At 44.1% G+C, this 21,601-nt stretch overlaps 1 protein-coding gene across 3 annotated transcripts; it reads right to left on the bottom strand.

Moving 5' to 3' along the window:
• Positions 1–6,235: 6,235 nt before the first annotated feature.
• Positions 6,236–20,745, bottom strand: LOC121535634 (matrix metalloproteinase-14-like). Of its 3 annotated transcripts, none has more exons than XM_045206095.1 (11): positions 20,609–20,745; positions 20,148–20,316; positions 10,163–10,311; positions 9,827–9,949; positions 9,268–9,575; positions 8,643–8,804; positions 8,300–8,466; positions 8,052–8,190; positions 7,763–7,913; positions 7,396–7,511; positions 6,236–7,275 (listed from the first exon to the last, which is right to left on the bottom strand). In XM_045206095.1, exons 2-11 carry the CDS (start codon positions 20,244–20,246, stop codon positions 6,902–6,904), a joined length of 1,788 nt encoding a protein of 595 aa, XP_045062030.1. In that variant the 5' UTR covers positions 20,247–20,316; positions 20,609–20,745; the 3' UTR covers positions 6,236–6,901. The 3 variants fall into 3 exon arrangements, with proteins under 3 accessions (XP_045062030.1, XP_045062031.1, XP_045062029.1); XM_045206096.1 differs by having other exon boundaries at positions 20,637–20,745; XM_045206094.1 differs by having other exon boundaries at positions 20,148–20,745.
• Between the last annotated feature and the right edge of the window lie 856 nt (positions 20,746–21,601).

Raw genomic sequence — 21,601 nt, 5'->3', positions numbered from 1 at the left:
GAGCCATCCTTCTTTCCCACAAAGAAGAATCCTGCCCCCAGGGGTGATGACGAGGGACGAACGAGACCAGCAGCTAGGGACTCCTTGATGTAGGTCTCCAACGCCTCACGCTCAGGTCGGGAGATACTGTATAACCTTCCCTTGGGGTAGACAGCTCCAGGAACCAGGTTGATGGCACAATCATATGGTCGGTGGGGAGGAAGTGACAGAGCCTTCTGCTTACTGAAAACTTCCCCCAAATCGTGATATGTCTCGGGAACCAGGGACAAATCTGGGGTTTAGCCTCAATCACCTGACTGGGAACCGAATGGGGCAGGCAGTCTTGAGACAGTTAGCATGACAATCAAGGCTCCAACTCGTTACCTTGCCCGTCACCCAATCGAACGTGGGATTGTGTTCCTTCAGCCAGGGGTATCCAAGGACCAGAGGAACATGGGAAGACGGCAGAATGAAAAATGAAATCATCTCCGAATGATTCCCCGACAACCGCATCTTAACCGGTTCAGTCCTCATCGTGATACGTGCCAGACTACTGCCGTTCAGAGTGGTCGCTTAATGGCTTCCGCAATTGCTCCTTGGAAAGCCCCAGCTGTTCCACCAACTCGGCATCAAGAAAGCTTCCATCGGCACCTGAATCGATAAAAGCGTTAAGCGCTAAGCTCTGATTCCTGTTCACAAGGGTAGCCGGGAAGCGGGGTCTGACAGAGGTACTGAGAGGTTGAAACTGGCTCGCTAAAAGTCCTCCCAACTTTAGCGAGCCGGGCAGTTTGACGACCGCCGGGAACAGGTGGAGATGTAATGTCCCGAGCGACCACAGTAGAGGCAGCAGTTGGTCTTACGTCTATGTTGACGCTCCTCCTTGGTTAACCCGTGCCGCCCCCCTTGCATGGGTTCAGAATCGGGAGAGAGGTCCTCTCCACTAATCCTTAGTGGTGGAGAATCATCGACGTGTTCTGGTCCACCACCCGACCCGACTGGGAACTGAGAAGCTGATCGATTGGACGGACCCCCATTGCTTCTCCCTCCTTCGCTCCTCGGACTCGATTATCCACCCGAATAGACAAGGCTACCAAGCTGTCCAGGTCACTAGGCTCGGATAGGAGATCAACTCATCCTTGAGCTGCTCCGACAAGCCCTGGTAAAAGGCCGCTTGCAAAGACTCCTCGTTCCACCCACTCTCCACAGCCAACGTCTTGAACTCGATCACGAAGTCGGCCACGCTGCGAGTTCCTTGGTGAAGAGAAAACAGACGCCTAGCTGCGTCCCCTCCCTCGGACGGAATGGTCGAAGAGCTTCCTCATCTCGGCCGTGAACCCCTGGTATGAAGCCATGCAGGGATCCTGTCGTTCCCAAACGGCTGAAGCCCACTCCAGCGCTCGACCACGCAGCAACTCAATCAAAAAGGCTATCCTAGCCTTGTCAGTGGCATAAGAGTAGGGCTGTAGATCGAACACTAATCCACACTGCATAAGGAAGGAACGGCATCTTCCCAGCTCCCCCTCATATTTATCCGGCGTCGGAACCTTGGGCTCACGGAGGGACACCACTTCAGAAGCGGCAGGCGAGATGGGTGAAACCGGTAGTGAGTCCTCCACCGGACACTGGTGTTGGTTCTGGACCTCCGTCAGGCCGGTAGAAAGGTTCCGAACTGACAACGCGATCTCCTGTAGTACCATGCTATGATGACCCAACATCTTCTCCTGCTGGGAAATGGCATGGCGAACAGAGTCCAGGTCCGCTGGGTTCATATTTGGCCGGATCGTTCTGTCACAGTTCCCTCAGCCAGAACCCAAAAGCAGATCAGGACAAGGAGAGTTGAACGAAGGTGAGGGTTTATTAGATACGACAAAAGGTGCAGTATAATCCAGGGACAGAGCGGGCGGCGTGGTTGAGTAGTTGGGGGTGCAGTACTGGGTCCAGTGATGGCTCGGCAGCCGCCGACCATCAGGCAGAGGTGGGGTGAAGGTTCCGGACGTGTGACTGCAGGTGGAACAAAAACGGAGGTAAGAACACAAAAACTCCACAAAGAACAAAATAACAAAACTCACGCTAGAACACTCTAAACTGATACACAGAACACCTACTGTTCATGGCTAACGATCCGGCAGGAACTGGATGTTGGGCCAGAGCCTAAGAAAGGTGCTGATTAGGCCCAGGTGTGCAGATTGCTAATGGGAAGCAGGTGCGGAAACCAGAGCGCTCCCCGGAGCGTTCCCGAACCCTCGGGAAACTGGAGATTACGACCAGGACCCGACTCAGACAGCCGGGATCGTTACAGTGCACCTATGTTGTAAACTTTCATTCATAGGCTAGGTTGTAGCAACCTCATGATGGGTATAGGGAAAATTAGAGTATCATGTAGTAGCCTAAACCTATTGATGTTACATTGAGCTGGGTGAATGGAATATGAATGACAGTCATCCAATATGCTGTAATAGAAATTAGGCCAAATTCATACATGTTTTCTTGTCCTCATCTTAAACATCACTGATGGCCACTGTTTTACAAGAATGGTTCATGAGTAGGACCTTGAATTTTCAACCTGGACTCAGGGGTAAACGTAAGATAGTAAATGACAATCCGGGACACTCAAATTATTATATGTTACATTTGGTAAGGTATGTATTCATTTGTGGATGTCCATCCATTTGTATGATATGTTATGAATTACATTTCGTATATGTTACGAATTACAATTCATATGAAACAGTATGATACAAATTATAATTTGTTGTGGCTAAAATTAGCTAGGTGGCTTACATTAGCTAGGTGGCTAACGTTAGCTAGGCTAGGGGTTAGGGTTAAGTTTAGGGTTAAAGTTAAGGTTAGGAGTTAGGTTAAAGGTTAGGGGAAGGGTTAGCTAAGTAGTTGCAAAGTTGCTAATTAGCTAAAATGCTAAAGTGCATAATAGCGTTATACGCACCCATCCCCTCAACCAACCACCCTCCTTTTGTTTTTGCCATAAGTAACCTTCTGTCTTATGTAACCTTACCAAACATAACATATCATACTAATTTGAGTGTCCCAGATTTTCGTTTACTATGTTACGTCTAGTCTATGAGACCAGCATGTTCTTCCTGACCAATTGACATGACCAAAACAACTTACATTTACGCTCTTATCCAGAGTGACTTACAGTTAGTGAATGCATACATGTTTTTTGATACTGGCCCCCCGTGGGAAACAAACCCACATTCCTGCCGGCCAAACCCTCCCCTACCTTGGACCAATTGTGCGCCGCCCATGGGTCTCCCGGTCGCGGCCGGCTGCGACAGAGCCTGGACTCGAACCACGATCTCTAGTGGCACAGCTAGCACTGCGATGCAGTGCCTTAGACCACTGCGCCACTCAGTTCCTACTTATAGCATTCGACTTGGGGCCAGAGTTTTGCCTGTTCAAGTCATGTGGTCAGCAAAGACTCTAGGTCCTATTCATCATAAGTTGCCTGGCCAGACAGTGATGTCACACTGTGGCAGACAAACGGTGACTTCCTCATCACCAAGGCCCATTCATTAGTAGGCCTGCGGCACTGCAACTAAAACAACCCCAGGAAGTCTCTCCTGGAGAGATAGAGTGACTGGGGAAATATAGGAAAAGCAAAAGAAAGCGAGAGCAGGGACATTGTCTGGGGTGCGTATAATGTGGCTAGGTGTTGGACTGCAAGAAATGTAGGCTCCATAGAGAGGGGAAGAGAGATGGATGGATAAGAGAGTGAGATTAAGAAAATAGTGGGTTTTCATCTGTTCATCAATTTGGAAAGAGAGATGAGAGCTGGATGATGAAAGAGGGGCTGGGAGAGGAGGAGGTTATTGAGCGGAGTGGTCTTTGTTAGGGCTTGTGAAAAAAGTGAGTCATTTAGCCAAAACAGGGAGAGAGAGAGAGAGGGGGGAGAAGGAGAGGCAGGGAAAGAGGGAGTTGTGGAGAGGGAGTTGTGGGGAGGAATATGCTGAGGTTGTTTTTTTTCATACAGCAGAATCAGCTGGGAAAAGAGTATGTGCACACACACACACACACACACACACACAAATCCACGCACGCACACGTCTGACAAGTTAGCAGGGCATGGAGGTAGACTCTTGCACATAAAACATGTACTGTGCATTTACAGATAGAATAGCAAGATACAGTCAAATACTCAGCATACACAATGGAAATACCCCCTCCAAGCGCCATCCTGTTGTCCTGCTGTGTGTCTGGCAGTTCAGATGCAGTTGGAATTCCAGATGTTGTTCATGGAATTCTGCTCCATCTCTGGCTTCCAAATGTGATTTAACCCTCCCTATCCCTCCCCATCCCAACCAAGTGAGCCTCATGCCTCTCTCTCCCCTGTTCAAAACTCAACTCCACAACATACTGTCTCCAGCAGATGGAAAGGGTTGGTCGACCTAAATAATTTTAACACAATAGGAAAATACAGTACCTCATCAACGTAATTGCATGAACGCCATGCTTTAATCATAACATATAATCTGTTAACTAAAGTAATTTCCCCTCTCTCTTTCTACCCTCTCCCATGCACAAATCAGTTGTTTGTCAAAGGCTCATTAGCTGTTAGGAGACGCCTTAGCCTGTTGCTTCAAGATTTGATTGCTTGCTTTATTTGCTCATATAACACACACACACACACACACACACACACACACAACCTCCCAATAGCCAATATATATTTTCCTACCATGAATGCCATAGGGTTTACACAATCCTCTTCATTCCTGGTTTTGCTTAATCCTTGGACACTTCCTTTATTTTCCGACCTAGTTTTAGGCCTGCCAGTTTCCAAGCACCAGTAAGAGAGTGGAGCTTTTGGGGAGCAAGAACCCTGGAGGTAAAGGAAGAGTGAGTATGGGACCAGTTGCCGTCTGATGGTAAGGTGGAGCAATATGGAGAGTAGGTAAGAGGTAAGGGTGAATGATTACAATACCAGGGTGATATTGAGCTTCAGTTAGGATTTTACTTGTGTATGTTGTTTACGAAGTCATTTGTTAAGGAGTGTGTGAGTGTATGTGCCTGTGACTAACCACTTAGTGCTGAAACAAAAATAAAGAGCACATATAGCTATGCATTTTTAAAAAACATTTTATTTTAATGAAAAGTATAAAAGTGAAAAAGACAGGCACAATCTTATTCAAATACTTTAGATACAGTAGTTATCATTATTATTATAAAAATGAATATCATTGTTATTGTTCTAACTACTAGTAAACCCTTGCATCCCTGAAAAATAAAAATAAAACAGCACCATGATTTGAGAACTGTAAACAAGTGCAATGACAAAAAGGAGTCATTTTTATATCTTCCATTTATTGCATTGAGATGGAAAAACAATCAAGTTTCACAAAATAATATCCCCATCCCAATAATATCCCCAAAATCAAATATAAATTTAAGGCCACTTTCAAAATGTAGTTCCCTGTCCAGCAGGACATTTAATGACAATGTACAAAAACACATTCTATACATGGTGAACAACAATAACAATAGTACTAGACATAATAATAATGACAACATCATTGATAATAATAATCAAAATAATAATAATTAAAACACCGCATGACATTAAAGAATATTAAGGACAGACAAATTGCTCAGCTTTCAAATTGGTGTTAGGGACACAGTAAGTATATCATTTCCCTTTAATGCTCAACACTGGCAATACATTTCCATTTTATGTTCAAGTTGAAATATCAAATGGATGAATGGGGGCACACAGTCACTGTAGCACTGTGTGTTTCATTGACTGTAGACCCTTATCGGATATACACTGAGTTTGCAAAACATTAAGGACACCTGCTCTTTCCATGACATAGACTGACCAGGTGAAAGCTATGATTCCTTTTTGATATCACTTGTTAAATCCACTTCAGTCCGTATATATGAAGGAGAGGAGACAGGATAAAGAAGGATTTTAAAGCCTTGAGACAATTAAAGATTGTGTAGGTGTGCCATTCAGAGAATGAATGGGCAAGACAAAATATTTAAGTGCCTTTGAACAAGGTATGGAAGTAGGTGCCAGGCGCACCGGTTTGTGTCAACAACTTCAACGCTGCTGGGTTTTTCACGCTCAACAGTTTCCTGTGGGTATCAAGAATACCCAAATGACATCCAGCCAACATCGCACAACTGTGGGAAGCATTGGCGTCAACATGGGCCAGCATCCCTGTGGAACGCTTTCGAAACCTTGTAGAGTCTATTCTCCGACGAATTGAGGCTGTTCTGAGGGCAAAATCGGGGGGGGTGCAACCTAATATTAGGAAGGTGTTCCTAATGTTTGGTATACTCAGTGTATATCCCCTCTCTCTTCAGACCATTCATAGTTCATGTGATATAACTGAGATACTGTCTATGAGGCAACACTTAACGGGTGAAAGGCTTTGACAGAATCTAGCATCATCTTCTAACATGGAGCAGAACATCACATGATGCTGGTTGTATTCTTTACCACAATAGGTGGTGGAATGGATGGATGGAGGCACTGAACATAATCATGTTCAAATAAAGCTGAAATTCACCAGGACACAAACACTGACGACAACAACTAAAAAATGAAATTAAAAAAGGCTAAACAAACAGCGATGAGCTGGCGTCAACAAACACAACTAGAGAAAGGAGGGAAGAGAAGAGGGGACAGAAATAGAGGACTAGAGTGGGAGTGAAAGAGCAAAAGGAATCTCTTCCATATTTAAGTTGGCACCGGTAGGAATATCTAAGCTATAGCTAACAAGTATATCTTGCTCTGGCTAACCTTCGCTCATAGTCTACAGATCCCTTTAGTTCTCTCATTTTTCTCCCTCATCTCCACTAGCAAGTCCCTCTGTTCACTCTCTTCTCTTCTATTCAGTCCCTCTCAACTCTTCAACCTCCTATCTTTCCTTCTCTCTCCCTCTCCTCCCTCTCCTCCCCTCTACACCTTGTCCAGTAGTGAGCGTTGGCAGTAGAGGAGACGGCGTGGGGTGCCGTACCTGCGGAAGAACAGCAGTGCCCCCAGAGTGAGGATCACACACGCCAGCAGCATGAGGGGCACCACCACCGCCGCCACGCCCGCCCCTACGCCAGATCCTCCCTCCTCCTCGATGATGATCACCTCCGTCTCATCTCTATCCTCCTCTCTGTCTTCCCGGTCGTGTCCTCCACCCCCTCTCCCTCCGTCGGTCTTGGGGTCCTCCTCTGGACAGCCCATCCAGTCCTTAAGAGCAGACTTGGGGTATCCAGGCTCAACACGCAACTTCTGGTTGTTGAACTTCCAATACTTATTGGCTTTGTAGAAGTAGGTGTGTCCTGAGAGACAAATACAGTGTGGAGATAAAGATGAAAAAAAGAAATCCAAGAAATGTTTTCTCTAGATTAAAACAGAAAAAAGACCCAGTGCACGCACACAAAAATACACAGGATGGTTACCTTGGTCTATGCTCATGATGCCAGCTTTAATATTGTCTGGGACGCCCTGCCACACACTGATGGGTTTGGGGTATTCAGGGTCCACAGAGCGTGAGTCCTCATTGTATCGATAGTACCTAACATGGGGAGAGACAGACATGTTTCAGTTCTCCTTCACAAATGTCAGAGGCCTATAAGCCCTCTTACCAGCAAAAGTGGCGGCACTTATTTGGGAAATTTGCAATAATCTTTTGGCCAAATAGAGCAATTCATGACAGATACATTTTATGTTTTCAACGTTCTTTAGTCTAGTGTACGCTCCACTCCACTGTCATGTAATGTTGTTGTTAACAAAGACACAGAGACACGCAGATGCAAAAAGACTGACTTGTGTCCTCTGAAGAAGTATGTCTTGCCGGTTGGGGTGTAGAAGAGAGCGGTGTCTATTTTGTCTTTGGGTAGACCACTGCCCATCTCCTTCAGAGGCTTGGGATAGCCATCCTCCAGAAGAGACTCCTTGAAAACCCAGTGCCTGTCTCCTACACAGACAGAGAGAATCTGAATGAGTGGTTTTCCTCAGTATTGATATCTAATTTAATGGGAATAGTAGGATACGTAAATATTGTGACGGAGCCTTAACAGAGGTTGCAATGTTATCAGAGTAAAGTCAAACTTACCTTTGAAAAATATGAAGTTGCCATCATCCCTTTCATAAGCAGCATTGATGTTTGATGGCAGGCCCCTCCAGAAATGACCTATTGGCATTGGGTATCCATCCAGAACCGCGTTATTACGGACTCTCCAGAACCACTTATCCTGAAGGAGAGAGAGAAAGACAGGGTTAATACCTCTACAAACTAAATATACATGTATATACACACAATGACAAAGCTGATTTCAGCTGTACAAATCTGTAATTAAGTACCTTGAACACAAACATTTCTCCTCGGAGGATGGCGATGGTGTCAAAGTGTCCCTCACAGATGTCAGGACCAAAGCGAGGGTTGTATGGGGTGTGAGTGGGTTTGGGTGGGTGGTGAGGGGAGCGTGGGGTAGGTGGAGGAAGGCGGGGGCCACCACCTGATCTACCCCCTGCAGGGTACCGGGAGAGAGAAATAAATGGTCAATGTAATCCTCTACTTCTATCATTACATAGGCCCTTTTTTTTGGTGATCTGACAAAAATTAACTCTGGGTCCTAGTTATAGCCTAGATACAGTAGAACAACTAACAGTAATGATAATGCATTTTCTCTTAGCCTTTTCTCACCATAGATTTGTTGTATCCCCCTGAGGTCATCTTCAGGCAGCTGGAAGTTCTCGGTGTCCATCCACTGGTAGAATGGAGCCATGATGGCAGAGGGGTCGTTGGAGTGCTCCAGACCAAGAGCATGACCCAACTCATGTACCGACACCAGGAACACGTCATTGCCTAACACCAACAGAACCATGTCATTACCATAACATAGTATCTGAGAAAGAAGGTACCATGTCATCACCATCACATTACATTTTCCCATGAAATTCAATCTTGTATAACAATGGCTTAAGTGTGCATGTAGAGCAAAAGCACTATTCACATTTAACTGACTGGAAACATCTAAAGTATTGACACCCTATTCCTATGGTTTTACATAGCAGGCCTCTCACCATCAAAACAAAAAACAAAAAAAATCTGTAGATCATTCATTTTCTCCACACAAACACTCCCTGGAGATAAGTTCAAAACACAAACACGTTGGGGCCTGCTGATTGGGTTTTTGTGGCCTGCTGCTCACAACTGCCCGGGGAGCATGGTAACTCCCAACAGGTTAAACCTGTTTTCCTGACATCGGGAATCACACTGTGAATTTCCCGTCATAACATTCCTCTTCCAAACACTCAAGGTCACTCACCTGACAGATCACTGTTGCCGACCGTCCAGGGCTCTGCAGAGTCAAAGTGAGTGTCTCCCCCTATGCCGTTCCCGGGGAAGTAGGCGTGTGCCAAGAAGCCCCCCTCGCCATCGAAGGGACTGGCGTCGCCATGGAAACCCTCACCAAAGAAGAGCATGATGTCTGCCATGTCCACCACCTTGTCCCGTATGTGACTGTAGGGGATCTCCCTGAAGCGTAGAGGGGTCACTCTCTCCCACACCTTGAAGGCCTTCCTGATAGCCTCATAGGTCTCATACTCCCCCACCTTAGGGGTGTAGTTCTGTATACTGAGAGAGAAGGCACCGTTAGAGAGAGACGAGAACAGTTTGTGGAGGGAGGAAGGAGGAGACAGAGGGGGAATAAGAGTGAAAACGGTGATACACTTTACTGGCATATTAAGTCACTGGGGAATTTCTGAAAATCTGGTTGAGGTGAGGACAATTTACAGTATGACTTGACATGACTTCACCATATGGGTTGTGGGTGTTATTTTCATTTTTACCCTACACATGCACTTAGAGTTGGAGGGCTAACCTACCAGTAGGTGAGATCGGTCTTGTCCCATTTCAGGCCCTGGATAGCATAGCGCTTCTTTCTCAGGTTGCTCTTCAGCACAGTGCCAAACTTGTCTGGAACTCCACAGCGAGGCCGCTTCATCGCCCTGGCAAAAACAATTCAGGGACCGGTCACACAATGCCCAGTATAATCTCTATCTTGGAAACAGGTCTTTGATTACTTTAACTTTGAATCAGTGATTTCACACAGGTAAGACCATGCGTTTTCCTTGCCACATGACCTGACCAGAAAAAACTCCTACAAATAGGGTAATATGGTACTGAACCTGCAACAGTTGTTTAGCATGAAAGGGACTCACTCTACAGTGTTAGTGTCGATAGAGCCGGTGATGGTCAGGCCATAGAATCTCTGCATGGCTGCGATGGCCGTGGTGATGGAGTGAGGGGAGCGGGCAGCATGTGTCCGCAGGTCAACTGGCGGCAGGTAGCCATATTGCTGCAACCACACCTGAAACATGGAAGGAGAAGTTGTACTGTTACAACATGTCTCAAATGGGTGAAGAATTAAAATACTATAAATAAATCAGAATACTGTATGTATAGTATATGGATGCTGCTTCAACATCTATTGAATGTCTGCAAATAAGGCAGAGTGCGCTCTGGTGTTGATATACATTTTACAATGACATAAAGAACAAATAAGCTCTCATTTAGGTTTTCATATGTTTTGGCATGCAGGAGAAGCACAATGTCCACAAAATGGTGCTGGTCATTCCAATGAGTAAGTATAAAAGCATTTAAACATAAACACTACTCTTCAGTGACTGTGTCCAGCCAGCCCAATGAAACTCATCAGTTTCACCAAAGCTGATGTACTGAAACCAAACCAGGACAAAATGGCACCTACAAAGACAGCTCAGATTTCACTCATGCCCTTGTAGGGAAAATCCCAAATCCTGGTAGACAAAAACTGATCAGTGAAACTGAAAACACTCTGTAGGTAAAAGATGAACCTATATGTCCACATTGTACGTTACTAACTATAGTACTCTGGTGGCTATTTCATTGTGTTTGTGCAATCATGGTCTCTATTGGACTACAGCAGTATCGTTTTTGATCAAGACCATGCTCCAAATCTTTGTCATAATTGTTTGAGCAGAGATTTTTATTCCAGTCTGGCCTCTGCATTAAGGGATATCCTACATCCCTAGAGGTCTAGGGTGGCCTCGCTTTCCAGGCTTCTCCTTGTGAGATTACAGTGTCTGGCTGCACTAGAGAAGGTGCCGAATGATTATATATCTGACCTTACTTTCCCCTGGAAGCTCATCAAACTCTGGTGCCTCCCTCCCTCTATCTGGAGCAGAACCAGTGGCTGGGTTCCAAACTTCTCCCACACAGTTTCAGCTCTACCCTTTATCTCCCCCCCAAACAGGAGTTGGAGGAAGTGAAAGCTGATACCTCTCTGATATTCTCTACTGAACGCATCCTGACTTGAACATTGTCAATAAGCTAGCACACAGCCAGGAAGTGTTTTTCACAACTTTAAATACGATTTGTTTGACTGTATGTTTGACCTTCAACTATTTAGTTCTTCACAAAAGTAGGCTAACCTCTTTTGTTGCATTAATGTCAGTCTCCAGTGAAACAGTCAGTCAGTCATTTTACTTGGAATTTCTCTATGATCCCATCCAAACCTCAAAGTCAAAACCTCTCCCCCCTACCCGTCTCTCTGTCCTCTTCTCTCCCCACTCCTCCTCCCTCTCTTTTCTCATATGGAAAACCCAGAGGCCTGAGGGTAAATAATTGTGAACAACCACACCCAGTGCACACTCAGTACATTGTTACTGTAGTGTATGTAACTGCCTGGTAGGTTGCTGTACATGTTCCAGGAACATAAAGAACACAACAACACTTTTAATTAACTAGTAATGATGCCATTTCAGCATTTTCTCTGTATCAACGGTGAATTGTCAGCAGTTTCATTATACCTCAGAGGAGGAAGGGGAGGACCATCGTCCTCAGTGAATTTCATAAAAATAGTGAAACATTAAAAAAGTTATCCTTTTTAGATAAAACTATACTAAATATATTCACGTCACCAAATAATTGATTAAAACACACTGTTTTGCAATGAAGGTCTACAGTTGCCTCAGCAGCACTCTATAGGGTAGCACCATGGTGTAGCCGGAGGACAGCTAACTTCTGTCCTCCTCTGGGTACATTGACTTCAATACAAAACCTAGGAGGCTCATGGTTCTCACCCGCTTCCATAGACTTACACAGTAATTATGACAACTTTCGGAGAACATCCTTCAACCTATCAGAGCTCTTGCAGCATGAACTGACATGTTGTCCACTCAATCAAAGGATCAGAGAATGAATCTAGTACTGGAAGTATAAGTTACAGCTAGCTAGCACTGCAGTGCATAAATTGTGGTGAGTAGCTGACTCAAAGAGCGAGAAAGACAATAGTTGAACAGTTTTGAACCCATTTATTTATTTAAAAATGAAGGAGAAGCAAGCGAGAGAGCTAGCTATATTTCATAGTATTTTTTTTCACGAGAGAGAGCTATATTTGGTAGTATTTTTTTTTTACTTTCACTTAGCTAGCTAGCAAATGGAGCTAGCTAGTTTAGCCTACTCAAACAGATAGGGATGCTATATTAGCTAGCTGGCAATGACTATCCAACACTGGAACTCTTCCAAATCAAGGTAAGCTCAAATCAAATTGTATTTGTCACATACACGTGTTTAGCAGATGTTATTGCGGGTGTAGCGAAATGCTTGCGTTTTTTTATATATATATTTTTTTTACCCCCTTTATTGTGGTATCCAATTGGTAGTTACAGTCTTGTCCCATCGCTGCAACTCCCGTACGGACTCGGGAGATGCGAAGGTCGAGAGCCGCGTGTCCTCCGAAACACAACCCAACCGAGCCACACTGCTTCTTGACACAATGCTTGCTTAACCCGGAAGCCAGCCGCACCAATGTGTTGGAAGAAACACTGTACACCTGGCGACCGTGTCAGCGTGCACTGCGCCCGGCCCACCACAGGAGTCGTTAGGGACAAGAACATCCCTGCCGGCAAAACCCTCCCCTAACCTGGACGACGCTGGGCCAATTGTGCGCCGCCCCATGGGTCTCCCGGTTACGGCAGAGCCTGGACTCGAACCAGGATCTCTAGTGGCACAGCTAGCACTGCGATGCAGTGCCTTAGACCATTGTGCCACTCGGGAGGCCCATTGCAGTAATATCTACCAAGTAATATCTAACAATTTCACAACATATACCCAATACACACAAATCTAAGTAAGGAATGGATTAAGGATATATACATATATGGACGAGCAATGACAGAGCGGCATGGACTAAGATACAGTAGAATAGTATAGAATACAGTATATACATATGAGATGAGTAATGCAAGATATGTAAACATAATTAAAGTGACTAGTGTTCCATTTCTTAAAGTGTCTATAGGCAGCAGCCTCTAATGTGCTAGTGATGGCTATTTAACAGTCTGATGGCCTTGAGATAGAAGCTGTTTTTCCAACTCTTGGTCCCAGTTTTGATGCACCTGTACTGACCTCGCCTTCTGGATGATAGTGGGGTGAACAGGCAGTGGCTCGGGTGGTTGATGTCCTTGATTATCTTTTTGGCCTTCCTGTGACATTGGGTGCTGTAGGTGTCCTGGAGGACGGGTAGTTTGCCCCCGGTAATGCGTTGGACAGACCGCACCACCCTCTGGAGAGCCCTGCGGTTGCGGGCGGTGCAGTTGCTGTAACAGGCGGTGATACAGCCCAACAGGATGCTCTCAATTGTGCATCTGTAAAAGTTTGTGAGGGTTTTAGGTGCCAAGCCAAATTTCTTCAGCCTCCTGAGGTTGAAGAGGCTCTGTTGCGCCTTCTTCACCACACTGTCTGTGTGGGTGGACCATTTCAGTTTGTCAGTGATGTGTACGCCAAGGAACTTGAAGCTTTCCACCTTCTCCACTGCGGTCCCGTCGATGTGGATGGGGGGTGCACCCTCTGCTGTTTCCTGAAGTACACGATCATCTCCTTTGTTTTGTTGATGTTGAGTGAGAGGTTATTTTCCTGGCACCACACTCCCAGAGCCCTCACCTCCTCCCTGTAGGCTGTCTTGTCATTGTTGGTAATCAAGCCTACTACTGTTGTGTCAGTCACAGCTTTTGGTTTTATTAATTTATTGCCACCGGGGCCTGCTGGTGTAACTGCTAAACTGCTTATGCAGCTAGCTAGTTTAGCCTACTCAAACACCTGGCTCAAACAGAGAGGGATGCTATGTTAGCTAACTGGCTATGACTATCCAACCCTGGAACTCTTCCAAGTCAAGGTAAGCTTTTGGTTTATTAATTTATTGCCACAGGGGCCCACCGGTGTAACTGCTAAACTGCTTTCTGACTGATGATTGTATCGGGTTTACTAATGCGTTAGTTCTAGTAGTTCTAGTTGACTATGACGTGACAACGATGTAGGCTGTGTGTAGCGGTCAGCGGTCATGATATGAAGGTTTGGCTTGGAAAGGTTTTCTCGTCTGGTCACAGACAGCTGATGTGTTGTGCACTGAAGTCCACAAGCAAAGGGGAAAGGTAAGAGGAGGAGAGCGCATAGATAGTTGTGAGAAGGAATTGTATATACAACGAGCAAAGTGATCATGCTGTTTTTAAGTGGCTGCTATAAAAGTGAACTGTTTGCATGTGATCAGGGGTGTATTCATTCTGCCGATTCTGTTGAAAAATGTTTCTTAAACAGAAGCAAACAGAACAAAACAGGGATAAACATACCTGAATTTCTCATTTGCAACTGTTGGACTAATGATTACACACAAGATCAGCTAGATGCAGGCAAGAGTGTGCAAGGCGGTATTGAATGTGTCACTGTCTGTCATCTTGATTACTCAAAATTCTCTCAACCTGTACTTTCATTCATAGGCTTGGTTGTAGCAACCTCATGATGGGTACAGAGAAATAGATTAATAGAATATGAATGACAGTCATCCAAAATGCTGTAATAGATATAAGGCCATGCTCATAAAAATATGTATAATCCTCCCTCATCTTAAACGGCACCGACCGCCACTGCATTATACTGTGTGGTGTGTGTGTGTGGGTGGGTGTGTTTTGAAAAAAGTGACTGAGATACTGACTACATCTGTTAGTCTACTGTGGAGTCTTAGTTGTAACAAAGTAAATGTAGTGATGGGGAATGGGGGTTTATTTTAAGATGCGTGCGTGCTTTGAATGGAGGGTACTAATCTCTCTCGGGGAGACCCTGCTCTCTGTGTTTAGACTTAATCTATGAAATAGGTATTTCATCATGAAAGAGAGAGGGATGGTGAAACATGTTAATAATGGATTATGATAATATAAATATAATGGAGGTGGGAGGACATGTCTTAGAGGAATAGTTTGTTTCAGGACAACATTCAATTCTATGTTTGGTATAAGGCCACAGCTGCTCTTTCTGAGGCCACTATACCTTTCATTCTAGTCTTCTATCTAGGTATTTCATAGTGTATGTTGTTGTTAGACTGCATTTAAAATGGATGTATGAGCGAGAGAGCCATTCAGTAACACTGAACACTTGTTTCAACCATAAGCCCAGTGAGTCCCACTCCTCCCATCCATGGTCCCATTGGTGGGTCCACAAAGAACAGTCTTTAAGTGTTATCCAATAAGGGTATGCTACTTTTAACTGTAGTCGTTTTGATCACTGAAGCCTAGAGAGTGAGTGGGCAGTGGGCAGTTATAGTAGTCACTTTATTTGCTTTAGTTGAGTGAATCAGACCTAGTATATAGACGTTTTACATTAACAAAGTAACAAATTAATTGGCCTATGGTTTTTAGAGGTAAGGATATGACTTCCCTGACCTTAAAAATACATTGCAAATGAGAGTTCAAAGGATGTGTGTGTGTGTGTGTGTGTGTGTGTGTGTGTGTGTGTGTGTGTGTGTGTGTGTGGGTGTGTACTCGCGCCCCTGCATAGATGAGAAAGCGAGAAAGATGACTGAATTAAATTTCTAAGAAGAAAATAAACTGAGTCAGTTGTTCCTTTGCTCTGGGCAAATGAAAATAAAACTCTGGTCAACAGTGATGGAGTCCAAAAGAGCCTTACAGGAAATTTGGCTCGGTTCTCCAGATTACTGATCCACTTAGTATGTCACAATGACTACCAACAAACACAACAACAGAGCATGACAAAGAAGCCTCAAAGCTCATAGCTCATAGCTAGATACACAATATACTAACACAATGATCTGGCCCATACAAGGCACTTGGCTTAGGAGCCACAGCACACAGTATTACAAATCACAACACACATATACACTACATGGCCAAAAATATGTGGACACCCCTTCAAATTGGTGGATTTGGCTATTTCAGCCACACCCATTGCTGACAGGTGTATAAAATCGAGCTCACCGCCATGCAATCTCCATAGACAAACATTGGCAGTAGAATGGTATTGCTGAAGAGCTCAGTGAATTTCAACATGGCACCGTCATAGGATGCCACCTTTCCAACAAATCAGTTCGTCAAATTTCTGCCTTGCTAGAGCTGCCACGGTCAACTGTAAGTGCTGTTATTGTGAAGTGGAAACATCTAGGAGCAACAACGGCTCAGCTGCGAAGTGGTAGGCCACACAAACTCACAGAATGAGACCGCCAAGTGCTGAAGTGCGTAGCCAAGTGCTGAAGTGCGCAATGACATGCGTCGGCTGGAGTGGTGTAAAGCTCGCCGCCATTGGACTCTGGAGCAGTGGAAACGCGTTCCCTGGAGTGATGAATGATGCTTCACCGTCTGGCAATCCGACAGACGAATCTGGGTTTGGCGGATGCTAGGAGAACGCTACCTGCCCCAACTGTAATGTTTGGTGGAGGAGGAATAATGGTCTGGGGCTGTTTTTCATGGTTCGGGCTAGGCCCCTTATTTCCAGTGATGGCAAATCTTAATGCTAGAGCATACAATGACATTCTAGACGATTCTGTGCTTCCAACTTTGTGGCAACAGTTTGGGGAAGGCCCTTTCCTGTTTCGGCATGACAATGCCCCCGTCCACAAAGCGAGGTTCATACAGAAATGTTTTGTCGAGATCGGTGTGGAAGAACTTGACTGCCCTGCACAGAGCCCTGACCTCAACCCCATCAATCACCTTTGGGATGAATTGGAACGCTGACTGTGAGCCAGGCCTAATCGCCCAACATCAGTGCCCGACCTCACTAATGCGCTTGTGGCTGAATGGAAGAAATTCCCCACAGCAATGTTCCAACCTCTAATGGAAAGCCCTCCCAGAAGAGTGGAGGCTGTTATAGCAGCAAAAGGGGGACCAACTCCATATGAATGCCCATGATTTTGTAATGAGATGTTCATACTTTTGGTAATGTAGTGTATATCATAAGAGTCAATAGACATGTGTCTGGGTGGTGTTGCAACATTATCGTCATAAATCTTCTATGCTACTGATAAGCCTCCCTGACCTCTGACTCTCCTCTACATGCACATAGTGTGTATGGGATTACAGCTTTTGTCTATGCAAACAGTCCTCTAGCCAACATCAACAAGACTGAGCAAAAGAAGCAGCTCAGTTGGTACAGCACGGCACTTGTAACGCCAGGGTAGTGGGTTCAATTCCCACGACCACTAAAATGTATGCTTGACTAACTGTGAGTTGCTTAGGATAAAAGTGTTTGCTAAATGGTATATATTCTTATTATATACTGTATATATAAAAAGTAAAAAAAATTAAACATCCCACTGAGCATTAGCCAATTTGTCTGCATATCTTAATAACAGCGCAAAAACAAGAAGATGGTCAGTCTAATATACTTCACTATGTTAACATTACCTACAATTGGGGCCAGAGTTATCTTTTCTGACCAGATGACATGATGTGAGTATGATAAAGTTATAACTAAGACAATGAGTATTTCCTGGTCAGGTTGTGTGGTCAGGAAATTGGAATGTAGCCTCGTTGCCATGTTAGAACCCAGCAGTGCTGCTTGCGGATGTGTAGCCTACTACATGTTTGTGGCCTATGAGTAACATCCTGTCACACTGTGTATAGCCTAATTGCATCATTCATAAACCTAAACCCACTTGTTCCCAAATTGCATCATCACAATGACTTATTTTCGGTTCCTCTTCATGTGGGTAGTACCTTTTTCTCTCTCTCCTTCCTGTCGCATTCTGTCATCTCCCACTCATTCCCATTTCCTTGAGACTGGTTCCCTCTTTGTACTGACTAACACTCCCCCCTTCCTCCCCCATCTCTGTGTCAGTCACTGTGTGTGTTGTCATGGTCACACTGCAGTGAGACTAATAGAATGTGTTTTAAAGCAAAGAGGAAATCCCCTGCCCACTTCCTCTCTCTCCCTGTGCCCACAATATATGACACACCTGCCTACCTTCATGACTGGTACTATGGTCTTTACACAGCTGCTTTGAGCCCAGTCTAACTGACTATTATACAGAACTGCTGATCTCGATGTACTGTTAATTTAGGGTATTATCACTCTCTCAATACCTAATGTGTAAGCTAGTGAGTGTTCTGGTGCAAAATGATGGCCAAGCATTACTCCTGTAAGAGTCTGTTCGAGGGACTCATTTTACCATTAGTGTTATATGTGTTTTGTTGGTGAGTCACCCCAAAGCAATGTAAAGGAGAAGCAGCAAAAGGTGGTCTGTCTAAATGACTAACTCTAATGTTATCAGTGCTTCAGTTCCCTCTGAGAGACCTAGTAGCCTGCTTTCTGCTAAATTGACAGTCTAATCTAGGTCAATGTAGTTAAATTATTCTTTCCATTTGCACAGCTGGAAATACAATCCAGGTGCCTACAGTACGCTAACATTACAGTTCAGACGCCAGCAGTCAGATTGAAAACATCAAAAGGGCAGTGATGAAGTAAGAACTTCTTGGGACATGATCTAGCTGACTGCATTGTCTTAAATGGCAGATGTCTGTCAGTAGAGGGTGGGGTGCGTAGGGGTTTAACATCATGGTGACTTCCTGTAGTCGAAACAGGCGAGTCCTCCTCCACTGCTGACCACCAGACTATCATATCCTCAGAGGCAGCCCTTCTCTCTGTAAAACTCCCATCCCCCAGTTCAACCCTAACTCAGGACAGATGTCAACAATTATATCTCTGCATCTCTTTGAACTTGGATTCTATACCACAACTATACCGCAACTCTAAATCCCCTCTCCTTTCAGAAAGTGCCTCTGTACCTGACCACAATACAGAGGCCATAAAATTTATCCCCATTTGCCTTCTTCTTCTCTTATTTTTTTCTCATCTTATATTATTTTGGCGTCTCAGCATTTCTAAGTGTTGTCATGTAAGCCATCATCATTGTGGTCTGCTTCCTTTAGCTGAGGTCTGATCCATTCCACATCGCCCCAGTCTTACTGTAGTCTTGGATATCCTCGACCGCACTGAAAGATTGCGGAAGTAAGCCATCTTTTAAAATATATATTATTATTTTTATTAAGGTTTTGACATTGTACAATCGTGAAAGGGATGTTATTATATTCAGATGTATCTCCTTGCCTACCATCTTTATACATAGGTGGCTGGTGTTTGTGGGATAAGAGGTGTAACAATAAACATGTCAGACAAGTAATTCCCAAATAATTCATCCCAGAACAGTTCAAATGTAATTATATTTGTCAAATGTTTGATGTATCTGAACCCAAGAAAATAAGAACAAAATATTTGTCTTTACCTATACCACCCAAGACTAAAGAGAACCATTTTAATATTCTAAATGATATTTATCTGTACATTTTTAAGGTTGAAATTCAATGTAGAGCGTAATGACATTGGAAGTAAGCTGTCCCGCTAGGTTCTGAATATATATGGAATACAACTACGATCGGAAGTGACTTTTTCGTAACAGGTGAGGAGAACTTAGGTAGCAGGTTACGATAATTAAAGTAGCCGGTTAGGAGAATTAGGTTAAGGTTAGGAAAAGGGTTAAAGTTAGCTAAAATACTCTCCTAACCTACTACGAAAAGTCACTTCCGGTCGTAGCTGTACTCCATCTAGTCACAAGCCTAGTTTTACTGACAGTCTGACATCCCAGACTTGGGAAATTATTTCAACTTTTTTAACAGGAGGGCCTATTGCTTTATAACAGTTTAAATCATTATAATGCAAAAAAAAATCATAATGATAATGCATATTTTTTGCATACATTTTAATAATAATAATAAGATATGCCATTTAGCAGAAGCTTCTGTCCAAAGCGACAGTCATGCATGCATACATTTTCAATAAGCCAACATCTCCCGTTATGATATTTGTTCTTTGACTTTGACCACTCACCTCAGGTTTTACATCTTGTGGCGCCGCTCCTTGTGCGCTCTGGTCCCATGCCAACACGAGAAACAGCAGTTGGGCAAACGCCTCTATCCAGAGTGCCATTCCTTGACCACGACACGTTCAAAAAGGCCCTGTTTTTCCCTCTATGACTTTTGCTTGATTCTTCAAGAAGCTATTTGTCAAAACATTATATGGAAAAATGCCTTCAACAAATTTCAAGAGACAACTAGACTACACCTAAAGGAAAAATGCTTCCAAATGCTAAATAAAGTGTCAAAAATATTATTATCACTTGCATCCTAGGTCGAAAATGTACATCTTCAACACAGTTAGCTTCTAATGAAAAAACAGATTTATTTATCAACATAAACTGAGGATTAACTTGATTAAAGTAAGAAGTGCGTCAATTATTTGGCATCCGACGTTTTAACGGCTCAGTTTCCACTCTAACTATAATCGACTACCTTGTTTCTCTTTGTCCGCAGTCCTCACCGTTTTATCTATTTCTTTGTATCTTCCCCTAACTTTTCCATGTGTCGGGATATTTTGATTCCTCTCTCTTCACCCTCTCTCACACAGCTGCAGACGTGGTAGTTTGAGAGTCCCTCTAGAGGCCTTTGCTGGAAAATACTAAAACCTCCCATTTCAACATTGGCCTTTCCCTTCTACTTTCTCATTAAGGGGTATGGTCAATTTAGCTGATTACCTTGGCAGAGATGTTTGGCTGTTTATTAGTGGGGGAAATGGTGCCCAGTCAGCCTCTGCAGGCCAGTGGCGGTCAGTGACGTTTAAGATGAGGGAGGACGATTGTATTTTTTTATGAGCATGGCCTTATTTATATTACAGCTTATTGGATGACTTTCATTCATATTCCATTCACCCAGCTCAATGTAACATCAATAGGTTTAGGCTACTATATGACACTCAAATTTTCCCTATACCCATCATGAGGCTGCTACAACCTAGCCTATAAATTAAAGTTTACAACGTAGGTGCACAGGTCCAGAGGAAAATTAGATGACAGACAGTGACACATTCAATACCACCTTGCAATCTCTTGCCTGCATCTATCTGATCTAATAATAATATGCCATTTAGCAGACGCTTTTATCCAAAGCGACTTACAGTCATGCGTGCATACATTTTTGTGTATGGGTGGTCCCGGGGATCGAACCCACTACCCTGGCATTACAAGCGCCGTGCTCTACCAGCTGAGCTACAGAGGACCACTAAGGTGTAATCATTAGTCCAACAGTTGCAAACGAGAGTTTCTATTGGACAAATTCAGGTATGTTTATCCCCGTTTCGTTCTGTTTGCTTCTGTTTAAGAAATATTTTTCAACCGAATCGGCAGAATGAATACACCCCTGATCACACGCAAACACAGTTCACTTTCATGGCAGCCACATACCAACAGCATGATCATTTTGCTCCTTGTATAAATCATGGGCACCACT

Source organism: Coregonus clupeaformis, chromosome 21, assembly GCF_020615455.1.
Source record: "Coregonus clupeaformis isolate EN_2021a chromosome 21, ASM2061545v1, whole genome shotgun sequence".
Lineage (NCBI taxonomy): Eukaryota > Metazoa > Chordata > Actinopteri > Salmoniformes > Salmonidae > Coregonus > Coregonus clupeaformis.
Note: the sequence above shows the minus strand (reverse complement) of the source record. Positions and strands in the feature narration are given on the sequence as shown.